Genomic DNA, 14347 nt, shown 5'->3' on the forward strand with positions numbered 1-14347 from the left:
GAAGATACGGGAGTCGAAGTAAGTCGGACAGGCCGGGATCAGGTCGATCTTTCCGGGTGAGCCGACTCGCGTGTGGTTGCACTCGCTCGGCGAGCTCAACCACACGACGGTTCAGCTCGGCGTGATGGTTGAGCTCGCCGGGCGAGTATAACCACACGTCGGTTCAGTTCACCGGCGAGCTGTCCGACGTGATGGTTGAGCTCGCCGGCGAGCTGACCCGCGTGATGGTTCAGCTCTCCGGCGAGTAGCTTTTGTGCGGGATTCGCTCGTTCGTTCACTTCCGATCTTTCTTTCAGTGAATGTTTTGTGAGAAATCCGTGAATAAGAAATAAGCATAGCCGTTGATTTCGAAATAACCATTTTTGACCCCAACTCGTTTCATTGGAGATCCCCTGTGCAAAAACACAACCTTCTTAGTCTGCAATCCTAAAGTTGCTCCGGCTCGTGCCCCTATGTGTACTTTAGCTCTTGCTCCACTTCGGCTAGAAACGTGATGTTTATGCTTGTGACCCTTCATTGAATCAAAGCTTACCAAGCTTGCACCGCCAGATTCCCTCTCCTGGAGCTCCTCCCCAAGTAAGTCATCATCCTCGACATCACAATCCATTCTCACTGTATGATCAGTAATCACCAAACCTGATGATCCAACAATATCCATATCCTGAAGTGCATCAATGATCTGATCTTCATCATGTGACTCCTTTTGACCCTCTTTCTCCATAGGAGAGAAAGTGATTGCTCTTATGGTTCCACGCTCACGTACCATTACGTTCTCCTCATTTTGAAATGCAATGCGCGAAGGAGTGACTATAGTACTAGCTATCTTCTGCCCACTGCCTCGACTTGCATTGGCATTATCGTTGCGATGCTCTGTTGCTATTTCCTCGATTATGATAGGTGCGTCGTGGGATGATTTATCTGCAATGGTTAGCAGCTTTTGTGGATTGAACCTTTCTACCTCATCGGCTCTGTGTTTTTCTCGCCATTGTTGTGGTTTCCGGTGCTCGTAAGGAGCATATCGACTTCCATATCTTGCAGCTGATGGCCTAATCGGACCATACTTCTCCCCGTATCGACGAGCTGGTCCGTCTCGATTCTTGTAATCATGACTGTCATCTCTGCCATGCCTCCAGTGGTCAGTACGTGTTGCTTTGAACGGATAGACATCCATGTCATGGTTTCGTGCAAAATCATTGTATCTCTTACTGTCAAACCGATCAAGTTGTCCACCTCGACCATTATGGTCTGACAACAAAGGCTGTCGAGAGCTATTAACTTGGGGGATTTGAACGCGAGCGAAGACACCAGCCTTTGCGGATTGAGCTCGAGCCTCTTCTATTTTCTTGGAGCAATACGACTCCTCATGTGACAACAAGCCACAATAGGTGCAATGTTTGAATAACAGCTCGTAATGGATCTTGATAGTTACTTCTTCACCGTCTGGTGATTGTACTTTCCTGGAAAACACAAGAGGCTTTCTTGTATCTACATCTATCAATAAGCGACCAGCAGATAGCTCCATCGTGTCTATGTGGCCAAGTTTTCTTCCAATGTTCTTCAAGTTCTTCACTGTCCAGAGATGAAGAGGAATGCCGGTGATCTCCACCCAAAAAGGAATAATCCAAGGATAATCATCATGCACAATTAGTTCCCATCGCACCAAGACAAACATACAGAAGGTGTAATGGAAAGGCCCCTGCCTTAGTACTTCCTGAAGATCTTCCTCACTGGAGAAGTTAAACAGAAATTTCCCATTGCCAAGATCATTTGCTGTGATACGATCTTCCATTTTCCACTGAGTGGGCATAGACTGTATCAGTTTCACAACATTCTGTTTTTTTGGATTGAGAACTTTACCAATGAGAGACATACGTAACTCTCGAATGGTATGAGCATCATCTTCCTCTACCAACTGAATTGGGGCGTCATCATCTTCATAGAGAATTCCTTTCCCTTCGATATCTCCCATATGAGAAGATCTTGAGCGATCTGAAGAAACCATTCAAAGATATGGTAACACAAACCAGCTGGACCTGTTCAGGATTGATCCAAATGATTATGTGATCCGAGTTATGTTGTCTGGATCGGTATGACAAGTAAGGACAATATGAGAACTGAGCAAACAAGCTGATGAATCGTCGAAAAAACAAGAAAAAAACAAAGAGACAGTGTGGTGCCGTGAGAAGAAAGCCAAAGTGAAAGAGCGAAGATTGACACGAACAGATCTGCTGCAGGAGATCCTCGGTGATCTAACACCAATGAGCGTTTAGATCAGATGGAGAACAAAAAATTTCAGGTGAAATTTTGATCTTAGAAGCCGCCATCAGAGCCGTGCTCACCTTAAAGTAAAAAAGACATTTGCCTAAGGCCCCTTAATAATGTAAATTTTTTTAGATTTTTGTACTTAATAAATATTAATTAGATTTTTACCAGATTTCAGATCTCTTTTTTGTTTGAAACTTTTTTTGTTAGAATTTGTTTCAGTTAAAATTCTAGAGACTTTAATTTTTTTTTAAAATCATCAACTTCTAAGTTCTAACCCATGCAAATTAGGATGATTTGATGAAAAAAATCACAGAAATAAAAATTGAAACAACTTTTGTTGACTTTTAAGGTTTTATCTATTATTATCTGGTTATATATATATATATATATATTATTATTTGTATCATTTTCTGAATATAAGTAAATGTAAAAATATGTAAAAGTATTATATAGTAACTAAGTTTTAGAGACTTTAATATTCTTAAAAGTATCATCATTTTAACACACAATTTTAACCTTCATTTTTATGTTACTAATTTAATATTTTACATCACATTTTATACACATTTTATATACTATGATAATTTGGAAAAAATTATTAAAGAACCAAAATAAATTAATCAAAAATTTTACAGTCTAAACTTTGTGTATCATTTTTTATTTTCTAATTTTTAATCCATATGGAAAAAATAAGTTATTTTTGAATTATTTTATTTTAAATATAATACACATAAAATTATATAAACAAAAATATAATTTCGCCTAAGGCCCCTGTATCTCTTGGCACGGCACTGGCCGCCATACTGATTCCCCCTTGGAGTCGCCCTTAGTTTTAATTTTTTTAATATACTAAATTATTCAAAGCTCTTTCGATATATGAAAGTTGAGTTATATAAAAAGAAAAGAATAAAAATGATGTCAAGAATAGAAACGGTTGGTAGTTGATTTGATATGTGGCTTAGTTTTATAATTTGGGCTCACTATAGGTACATGTTTTGGAAAAAAAATAAAGGCCCGATACAGAAAGTTTTTTTTGTTTCCTTCTGTCTTCTGTGTTCTCCAACAAGTTCACACGCATCTTTGGTCTCGAGCAAATTCTCAGCGAAAAAGAGATCAAAATCAAAGTCCTTTGAGGTAAATTGTATCCATTCCATTCCATTTTTATATTCTCGATTGGTTTCGGAATCTGAGTATCCTCGTTTCTCGCAGTGTTTTTGTACGAATTTCTATAGAATTAGATAAGCCCTAGCTAGTTTACGAATCTGGTTGATGTAATTATATCTTACATCAAGCGATTATTGTATACGAAGCGTCTTGGCTTGTGTAAGTGAAATTTTCACAATCTTGATTGATTTCGTTTTCTCGATCTCAATATTAATAAGTATTTGGCGAAGCTCTCTCTCAAAACATGTCTCGAAGATACGATAGCCGCACCACAATCTTCTCCCCAGAAGGCCGTCTCTACCAAGTCGAGTACGCAATGGAAGCCATCGGTAACGCAGGCTCCGCCATCGGCATCTTATCCAAAGACGGCGTCGTTCTGATCGGCGAGAAGAAAGTCACCTCCAAGCTTCTCCAAACCTCCACCTCCTCCGAGAAAATGTACAAGATCGACGACCACGTGGCCTGCGCCGTCGCCGGCATCATGTCCGACGCAAACATACTCATCAACACGGCTCGTGTCCAAGCCCAGCGCTACACCTTCATGTACCAGGAGCCTATGCCTGTTGAGCAGCTGGTTCAGTCTCTCTGCGACACGAAGCAAGGGTACACGCAGTTCGGTGGTCTTCGTCCCTTTGGAGTGTCCTTTCTCTTTGCGGGGTGGGATAAGAACCATGGTATATGAGCGATCCGAGTGGGAACTATGGTGGTTGGAAAGCTGCAGCCGTTGGAGCTAACAACCAGGCGGCTCAGTCTCTTCTGAAACAAGACTACAAGGAGGATGCAACTAGAGAAGAGGCCGTCGAGCTCGCGTTGAAGATTCTGAGCAAGACTATGGACAGCACGAGCTTGACATCTGAGAAGCTTGAGCTTGCTGAGGTGTTTCTGACTCCATCGGGGACTGTTAAGTACCATGTTCACTCTCCTGACTCGCTTACCAAGTTGTTGCTGAAGCATGGTGTGACTCAACCTGCTGCTGAATCATCCTGAGCTCAAAACTATGTACGAGTAGTCTCATCTCTATTATGTCTCCTCCATCTATCTTGTTAGTTCTCTGTTTTTAATCTCTCATGTTTAGTTTGATGTTTAATTAACAATGGCGATGAATCTAGAATTTCATGAGAATTTTATCTGAAATGTACTCTGTGTTACTACAATTTTTTTTTTTTTTTCTAAAATCTTGCATTATGTAAGCAGAAACAGAGACATCTTTACGCATATGCATATAAAGATGTTCAAAGAATAAAGTTCTAGTTTTTTAATTCATATAAATATTTTGAGTGTATTCAATTCATTACTTGAATATGAAGCATTCTTCTTGCCGCGAAGAGTTGTACACGGCAACGGCAATGACTCTCTCTCCTCGGTCTCAACTGTTAAAATCCAGTTTTTATTTCGTCTAAAAGATCTGTTTGATCTCTTTTTCAGAATCTTGAAACTACAAAAGAGTGACGCTTAAGGAAGAACTATATACTCACAATTCTTGTTTCTTGTCTACATTCTTGGTATCTCTTTTCACAAGAAAACTTATAAAATTCAAGTTTTGTATCATCAAGAACATAAAGATCTCTTCATTAAAATGGTCTTACATTAACTTTTTCTTACAACTTTTTGACCGCAAGCAAAAATAAGATAGAGAAAATACAGTAAAATACTTTGAAAAAATAAGAAACATATTGTGATTACAATCCGACTTCTTATGATCTCTCTTTATCACTCTATATTTACAAATATCATTGTAGTAAAGCTAAACGCTACAGCTTCAGTTCTCAACACCAATCAAGAACAGAGCTTAGGAAGCGATCTGTTGCTTCCTCTACTAGTGCCCTTGGTTCTCTTCTTGATAACTTCCATCTGAGTCTGCATTTTCAAACACGCTCTCTCCAACTCCATTACCCTCCACTGTATCCCTTCTATATGTTCTTTCAACTTCTCACTGTCTCCTGAACTCTCGACCTTCTTCACTCTGAGTACGAGCTGCTTCCGCTCTTGTTGCTGCTCATCATCTAATGTCTCAATCTCCTGAAACTTTGTGTTACACGACATATGTGCTCTTGACTGCACTGGAAGCTTCTCGTAACTCAAAGTTCTTATCAAGTTGAGTCTTTCACCATTGGTTAATCCTGCATGTGCCTGAACAAGCGAAAGAAGTTTTGTAAGACTTTCTTTTACATTTTCAAGTTTAAGATGAATCTTGAAACGTTACCTCCAGATACATGTCAATAGCACGGTAGATATCTTCATGAGACTCTCTAGCTGAATCAGGAACGAGTGTGAGGAGAGACAAAAACTTTGAAGGTTTCAAGCAAGGATCAGGTGCCACTTCAGCTACGTACTGATCAATCAACGTCGCCACTTTCTTCATCTGTGATGATCCTCTTTTCCCTCCGTCAAAGAAAGCTTTTGCGAATCTAAGAACAAGATTCACATAGTACAAGTGACTAGACTTCGATGGAGATGGAACAAGGAGGTTGTCGAGTGTTGCTTGTTCCAGTTGCTGACCAATCATAACCTCAAGCTTGTTCATAACACTTTTGTCTATGTGTAACCCAAGAGCAAGCCTCAAAACACCGAAAAGACTCTTGTAAGGAACACAGCTTCGGTCCAACACGTAGAGAGTATCAACGGTCGTTTCAAGAATCTCTCTTTTCTCATTTGATGACGCTGAACAGAACTTGACCTTCTGGTAATAGAACAAGAACCTAGCGATGGTAACGTTATCGAACTTCCTCAACACCACCAGCTTCAAGAACGTTTTAACCAAGCCAGGACTTAGAACAAGAACCTCATCGAACCACCATGTTGTCCTCGAAGAGCTGTTCTTGAAACTCTCTGTGCTTTTACTGTCACAAGAGAACCGAAACAAGCTGCTATCCGGTGAAGGCGAGCAAGCAGCGCTAGAGGGACTCGCTTCAATGGCTAAACACAGTTTCTCCACCAGCGCATCCATCAACTTAACGGCTAAAGACTCAGCCTCGGAGGATGTTTCAAGTTCTTGGCACTGTTTCAAACTAAGAAGAACCTCTGGCCATGCCCAGTACCGAATCTCCTCCATACACTTCTCAGTTTGTGCCAAGACTTTAGTGACTTCCATGAACTTAGCAGCACAATGCAAGAAGACTAGGTTTGAAGGCATCACAGTCCATTCACAGTTGTTGTAGCAGAATCTTGACAAAAGCTCGAAACTCTCAGCTCCACCAGGGAAGTCATTAAAGATCACCTTGAGATTACCACTGGAAAAACAAGTAGACTTCCCAAGCAGTTTCTTCAATGTTCCAGAATACTTGCATATGATTTGCTGAAATCAAAAAGCCATTATGATTGCATTAAAAGGTTTAAACTTTAATGCCATGTTACCGTTTTTGTGAAGGAATAAAGGCAAAAACAATGATGAACACTTATTACAGAGACATAAAGGAAATTAAATATCTAACTACACAATGGTCTCTGTGTCACAGCTATAAGTGAGAACAAAAGGGAAGTGAATAGTGTCCAAGCAAATTGCAAAGGAGAGAGCAACTTCTTAACCTCTTCTTATTAAAGAGTTATCTTTCCTATTTGCAGAGAAAGTCAAAGGAAAGGCATAGAACAAAACATGCAATAAATGGTGATTGAGACATCTGCTTCATCACTCTTACAAGACACAATCAGTTACAGGTTCTGAATTAGTTATTGGTTTTAAGTTTTTAACAAGAAGAGAGAGTAAGCTTTTGTGCCCTCCTTTTAAGGTAATTTAGTGATAGAACAACATTAAATGCTGAATGTGGCAGAGTCACAGACCATACGTGAGCCGTAATATTATCATATAATCAAAAACAAATCACATAAAATAATTTTTTTTTGTTTTTTACAGTTTTTGATGCAGAAATTAGAACTCAAATGAACTTCATTTCTACGAAATTAACATTCAACGCACGAAAATAAATAGCTATGTAGAAATTTGGAATGACCCAGATAAGGAAAAGTTAAATTAAACATTGAGAAATGTTTAAAGTTTGGATTTTTCAGCATAAGTTTAATTGTGTAGAGAGTCTGTTATAGAGAGAGTAGGAGTTATTACCTTATTGAGAAAGATAGTTTCTTCTCCGTTGATGTCTACTTCAAGAACAGAGCAAGATTCCATAGCTAAAAAACAGAGAAAGAAAGTAAGGTAACACCCAAAAACAAGAACCCACCTAGATAACAAGATTCTCTCTCTCTCTCTCTCTCTCTCTCTCTCTCTCTCTCTTTCTCTCTCTCTCTCTCTGTTTCTTGATTTTTGACCAAAAGGAAAAGAGAAAAAGAGATTGTGGTAAAAGAGAGGGAAGATGTGGATTTATGCTGAGAAGAGGAAGAAGACAAAGAGCAAAGAAGCAAAGAAACTTTTGTTGGTTTTCTGATTGTCAGATCTATAAGTAAAGACTTTCTCTTCTTTTATATCTGTCAAGTCAATTGGTGAAGCACCACCAACAAACTAGTGGTGGGTTTGGTTTTTTCGTATGTTCATGTAAGAGATGGAAATTTTAGAGAAAGATAAAAGGGACCAAGCAACAAAGGCGTGTCCAAACAAACGTCACTCTACTCTTTACTGTATATTGTGTGTGATATTAATATGCAAAGAAACAAATTAGAAGAGAGAGAGGGGAGAGCCTATTATCCGTGACATTCTTGCTAAAAAACAACTAAAAAGAGGTGATATTTTGTTACAATAATATAAAGTAGTTTTTCATGTAGTAGATATATTGTTACTTTGTTGGTAAGGACTATGACAACGCATTTACCCTTTTGATCAGCTGATCAATCAGTAATTAATCATTATTTTCCAGGTAATTATGATTAGTATAAGCCAAATGGGTGAAGCTTTCTAGGCCATGTTCCTCTCTTTTTTCTCATCATGCTGCTTTGATTACCTCTCCAATTACGTTTACTAAATTATTTTGGATAATTGCATCTCGTGAACGGTAGACCAATCTTAACTAGTACGAGTCGTTAAAATAAAACGGATTCTGACTTTGTAACCAAGAAGTTACGAACCTTAACCTTGTAAATGTTATTAAATATTTAGCGAAAGATTAAATCATGTAAATACTATTATTTTTTACTAATACAGTAAAAATATTGTTTCAGTATGACAAAATAAATTTAAATCTAAGTTTTCAACAAGTACAAGAAAAAAGATGTTTTCATGCAATATTATTATTTTTTATACGAAAGATAGTCCACTAAAGAAGAGATTTGGTCGGCATTGCTCTTAACACTTAAGCCTTATCTATAAGATATAAGACTATTCAATGCCTTGAAATAAAGTTCCATATAAATCACGAATCTATTATATAATGGAGTATATAAGAAAAGGATACAACTTAATATATGAAAATTTTCAAAGATACATAATCCGGAATATCTATTTTCTTCTTGATGATTGTAACATGCAATTTTAAACTATGTAAATATCATATATCATACACATAAAAATAATATCAATTGTTGACACACACAAAATAAATAATATCAATTGTGAAAATACAAATGATATTATTTAATAAAAAGCAGTAGAAATACTATTTAGAAAGTAACAAGAAAATATAGTTGTTTAATAAAGGGGGCACTGCTATAACAGAAGAGATAAAGTGTGATGTGTTTTTAACAGAAAAGAAAAATAAACAAAAGTGTGACTCTGTGTGTGGTGAGGTGTTCAACTGCTCATGCACCAAAGCTCCCTAACGTGGTGGACATAAAAGCCATGGAACGGGGATCACGTGAGCTCACTCTGATGCTTTTACCCCTCGCATGATATTATGATAACTGATAAGGTATTTACAAATAGTAGCGGTTCTGAGCCATCCTAGGGCCCAATAGTATTAGCCATCTAACGTATCTAAAATGTTGATTAGTAGACTTTGTTTCAAAAAATAAAAAATAAAATAAAAACAATCATGAGATAGATGATGGATGGTCTGTGTTTATCTTTACGAAACTCACAAATTTTACGGTCAAGTTAAACTTGTAGAATCGTTGCGTTGACAGCTAAATATCGTTGCGGCTATGTGGCCACATCGGTCCATGGGGTATTTTTGGAGATTATTTTGGACCATATGGGGTCATGTCATTTCATCTCCTACTTTTTGCTTGAAATTGTTTTGGAGGGATTCCAGCTTTTTGTTTCATGTTTATTACTGAAACGTACGGAGGATCATTGCTAACATAATTGCATAAAGTTTAAAAAATACTTTCTTACCAACCTATATGTGCATAGTATAAATTCGCACAATAACGCTAATTAGTAACAAAGGGATTCTTACTTATTTCTTAAAAAAGGTTTGATACTTCTTTTTTGAACTGAAGGTCTGATACTTCTTTATACTTTTCTTGTCAAAGGTTTTGCATTCTCTTTTCCAATATGATAAAATTGATTTAGAGAATACATTTGTTTTCAATTGTGAAATGTCAATACGAACGTTTTACAGTGAATCGCTTCGACCTTTCTGTGTGTGCTTCATCTTCGTACAGTCTTCACACTGTTTCCTATCCAGAACACCACCTCGTTTTCTTATACATGAATGATTTCACATAATTTGTTGTTTTTTTTTTTTTTTGTCATCTGATTTCATTAAAACCTCGTGGGGTAAATGGAGTACAGAAATTGGTTATAAGGCCCAACACATTGACAAACATAATATAATACAAAACTTTCATAAACATGAGTGCTGGTTGATGAGTAACTGCGACGTGGCAATCTCCTGGTGCGTGTGGGTGACACGTATTCTGAGTCCACCATCCTTTTCTCCACCGCCTTTGACTCCTTCGCTGCTGTAGAGAAAATTCCGGCGACGTTCTTCACCTAAAACCACCGCAACGTCTTGAATCGCCAAAAATGGCAAGACTGAGATCGGTAAAGACTGATTCTTATAAAAAAGAAGTAAAGTTGATTCGGTAAACAGTGTATCCGATCAAAAGTCGACGGGATTTATTATAAAGAACAGTGAAAGATGGAGATTATTTATGTTCAACCCGTATCAAAGAAGAGAAAGATGGAATTGATAAACAGCTCTGATTTGGGTGAATTTTCCACATCAAAATCGCCTATGCGAAGAAGATATCGCCTATGCGAAGAAGATATCGCCATGGCGAAACAAAAAATCGATCCGAAGATCGAACACAAAAAAACTTGATCTTGTTGTTTATTACACAAAAGGTTCTGTAAGCCCATACTTTACTCTGGCCTGGGACTCAACATGTTAAATGTTATTAGTTCAGGCACATAATCTGCTCTCTCTCTTTATAACAACTGAATTCGTAGTTGGGTGCATCCGTGCATGAGTGGGTTTGTGCGCAACAAACTTTGCAAATTTGTGAAGAATTGGAGAGAACATCCTCCTTATTCCTCAAGTTCGACACACTTTCCCAAGTTCTCAACTTAACCCCGATAAATACGAACGACTGTAGCTAGAACCAAAAATGGATTTAAGAAACTTTATTATTTTATAATCAGAAGCCAGATTGGAAGTTTACATACATTCCAAAGTATAACATTTGTCAAAGTACAAAAAAAAAAACATTTGTTAAAGTCATGACACATATTTACATTCTAGAAAGTTTTACCATGCAAAAAATTTCATATAGTGATCAGATTCAGAAGATGACTAAGAGCATCCTTCAACGTTCAATTAAAATGTATTTTGAGATAAACCCAGTGCAGATTTTTTCATTTGATAGATTTTGGGCTGAGTTTGAGAGATCCAACATAAGATTTATATTATGTGTACTAGGAAACAAACCCGCGCGTTCGCTCGGGTTATTGAATTCTTAATTAAAATTTTAAATTATTTAATTTAATAAAATGTGTATACTTTATATCTATATTCATTTTTATTTTATAAACTTATTTACTTGTGTTTTATTTATCTCCCACATCTATTAACTATATATCTTTTATCGTACTCTAGTTTGCGAAATATACTATACACATATACAAAATTAGTTTGAATTTGTTTAAGTTTACCTTATATTTTATTTTTAAATACTGATCAAGTAAGGATTTTATGAAAATAAAGTGAAATATTGACAATGTTTGATACTCAAAAGAAGAACAAGCAAATTTTCAGATGTATTTTAATGATCTACCAAAATATATATATCTTTTACCTCTATAAAAATATATAGGATTGATCGATTTTTATTTAATTTTTTAGCAACTTAATTTATAAGTGAGATCATAAGTAAATTACACAAATACATACAAAATAAAGAAAACATAACAAATTACAAAGGTAAACTGATGAAGAAAACAATAGAACACATGAAATAGCTTGATAAGATGATTTTCTTTGAGAGGTCTTTATCAATCTAGTATCAACTCTATTAAATTTTCTTGCAATCTTTAAATCTTTGTCACAAATGTATGTTACATAGAGTTCTCCAAGATAAAATATGGGTGTGAAATATTATGTAATTGAAATAGAGTACAAATGTATGTTGCAGTCCGGACTAGGCAAAGTGGCAGGACGGGCCTGTGGTGGCAACCACCATCCGGGTTCGATTCCTTCCTCATGCGGAAACTACCCTGCCTCTTCTGGACACCAAAACAGTACTGGGTTCGATCCAGCCCAGGTAAAGCCCTCCCGGATGAAGTGGACCGCTGCCTGACCGGGTTCAGGGGAATGATCCGCGAAGCGGGGAACCCCTGGATTATCAAAAAAAAAAAAAAAACAAATGTATGTTGCATAGAGTTCTCCAAGATAAAATATGTTTAAAAAAATATTATATAGAATAATAAGAAAATAAAGTAACTATTGTAAGAGATAAAACTATTTCAATGAACGGATTCCGTTTATAATATTAATTTAAACCATTAAATTAGACTTTAGGCCTTTAGGGACCTCAACTATTAATTGGGACCTTATACATACGGTCTCTTTTCTTATTAATAGATGATGATGTCTTCTCCATGGGCCTTAACTATTAATTGGGCCACATGTGGATGAAATGAAATCGAACGGAACGCAAAAATGCGACCTGAGCTCCGATCTCCAGATTCTGATCGAGATCCACCGTCTTCCTCCACCGCAAGGCTTTTGACCGCCACTACTCGCCACCTATCCACTGTCGCATCTCCCAAATCCATGACAAAGAAGATCGACCGAAACACCGACGGCTTGCTCAAACTAAACATGATTAGCTTTACGATTCCAATTCTCTTCAGCCATAAACTAGGTATCAACCGTTACGGCTCCACTGTGTCTGTAGCTGCTGATAATCTTGCCGCTCACGCATCTGGCTCAGCTGAGAATAGAGCCGTAGAGAAGACAGCTTTTGATGTGAAGCTGGAGAAGTTTGAAGCGGCGTCGAAGATTAAGGTGAATAAGGAGATCAGAGCATTTACGGAGCTGGGACTGAAAGGAGTCGGAGGCAATGAGAATCCAAGAGGCACGACGACCTCGGCAATGTTTGAACAGCAGCCAGCTTTCAAATCCGCTAGGAAAATTCTTGAATCCGCCATCGGGTTGATGCTTAACAGAGAGTGTTCTTTCAGAGAACAGAGAGATGTAGTTGCTCATCGCATTCACCGAACACATTTATAGGCGAAGGTGCAATCGGTTACCGTAGATGATGATGAGGCTGATTAATTGCGAGAGAGTGGGAGGAGAGATCGAAATCACTTGAATGATTGGAGTAATGTAGAGGAAAACAGAAACTGCAAACGTTACAAAGAAGCTGCTGGGATTTGGTAAATCTCGAACGGCACGGCAACTCTGTTAGCCTCCTCCCCCTATTGAAAGAAATCCAAAATAAATTCTAGTCAAAGTATGAGGAAAAAATTAGTGGGCCACTGAATTTGACACTTAAAAACCGAATCCCATTGTAACGCGACGGAACATTCTTTGTGATCAAAGAGAGTGTGCCACATGGCACAATTTGGAAATATGAGAGGTGACGTGGACGCAGGAGAAGCCTTTCTGAGCAACTTTATTACTACCTCCGTTATCGAAAGTAAGATTTTTAAATTTTTTTCTTGTTCCACAAAGATAGATTTTCTATATTGTTAAGGTACTTTTTATACTTTTGAAAAACATTAATTGAAAATATTTGAATTGATTAAATTTCATTGGTGGAAAGTTATTGGAAAATGTATAATAAAGTAAAAAATAAATTAAATTATAAACATTTATTAAATTCTTAATAAGCGTGTATACTCTATAAAATCTTACTTTTCAGGAACAGAGAGGGAGTATTATAGATTTAGAGAACCCCTCGTACTAATTAATTGGTCTGGAAGTTTATTTCAGAAAAATAAAGAACACTATATATTTGTAACCTCAAAACGCGTTGTGTATGAACAAAATGTGACTGTGTTACAAAAAAAAAAAAAAAAGTGTGACTTAAGCCCTGTTCGTTTGGTTGCCGCAGGTTTCAGCGTCGGCGTCAGCGTCAATGAAGACAGTTGTTGTTCGTTTCGCAGACGCTGACGCTGCCGCATATTATATCACGACCGCAGGTTTTATCGGCGTCAGCCGCAGAACGCGGCGTTCGGACGCGGCGTCAGACGCAGCTTCCTGCGTCAACGAAACGAACAAGAGTTGACGCAAAATGTTGACGTTGCCGCTGCTGCCGGTACCTGCGGCAACCAAACGAACAGCCCTTTAAAGAAATTCCCTCGAGATGATTTGGCAGTGCTCGATGTAGACCACTGTTCAGTAGATAGAGATATACACCATAACAGTGGTTAACAAGAAACAATCATTCCATAAGGTAACCTTCTCTTTTGTTAAGTAGGTTCCCTTTTCGGGATATGTAACTCTATTTTTGGGAATTTATTTATAGCTATGGATCAATTTCGTCCTCCTCTTATCACACGAGTAGAGTGATGAAAAGAGAGTTTGGCAATCACGCTTGTAGACGAACACGTGTAAAGGAGATACGCCCCCAATTGCAGCAAACAAAC

General features: G+C 37.6%; 3 protein-coding genes across 5 annotated transcripts; 2 read left to right on the forward strand and 1 right to left on the reverse strand.

Annotated features, from left to right (window-relative positions):
* The first annotated feature begins 3285 nt into the window (after nucleotides 1-3285).
* On the forward strand, nucleotides 3286-4698 carry LOC106292683 (proteasome subunit alpha type-4-A). The gene is given in 3 exon segments (XM_013728327.1): nucleotides 3286-3399; nucleotides 3648-4100; nucleotides 4103-4698. Coding segments are annotated over 2 exon segments (741 nt in total). The 5' UTR covers nucleotides 3286-3399; nucleotides 3648-3673; the 3' UTR covers nucleotides 4417-4698.
* A 296-nt stretch (nucleotides 4699-4994) lies between these two features.
* On the reverse strand, nucleotides 4995-8021 carry LOC106295899 (BTB/POZ domain-containing protein At3g22104). 3 transcript variants are annotated; one of them, XM_013731907.1, is made up of 3 exons: nucleotides 7487-8021; nucleotides 5633-6710; nucleotides 4995-5559 (listed from the first exon to the last, which is right to left on the reverse strand). In XM_013731907.1, the coding sequence occupies exons 2-3, from the start codon at nucleotides 6560-6562 to the stop codon at nucleotides 5206-5208; spliced, it is 1284 nt and encodes a 427-aa protein (XP_013587361.1). In that variant the 5' UTR covers nucleotides 6563-6710; nucleotides 7487-8021; the 3' UTR covers nucleotides 4995-5205. The 3 variants fall into 3 exon arrangements, with proteins under 3 accessions (XP_013587361.1, XP_013587360.1, XP_013587362.1); XM_013731906.1 differs by having other exon boundaries at nucleotides 5633-6724; nucleotides 7487-8020; XM_013731908.1 differs by lacking the exon at nucleotides 7487-8021 and adding an exon at nucleotides 6784-7480.
* A 4392-nt stretch (nucleotides 8022-12413) lies between these two features.
* On the forward strand, nucleotides 12414-12986 carry LOC106344997. Its single transcript, XM_013784276.1, has one exon. The coding sequence runs from the start codon at nucleotides 12414-12416 to the stop codon at nucleotides 12984-12986; it is 573 nt and encodes a 190-aa protein (XP_013639730.1).
* The last annotated feature ends 1361 nt before the right edge of the window (nucleotides 12987-14347 follow it).

The sequence above is a fragment of the Brassica oleracea genome, chromosome C5 (assembly GCF_000695525.1).
Source record: "Brassica oleracea var. oleracea cultivar TO1000 chromosome C5, BOL, whole genome shotgun sequence".
Classification (NCBI taxonomy): Eukaryota; Viridiplantae; Streptophyta; class Magnoliopsida; order Brassicales; family Brassicaceae; genus Brassica; species Brassica oleracea.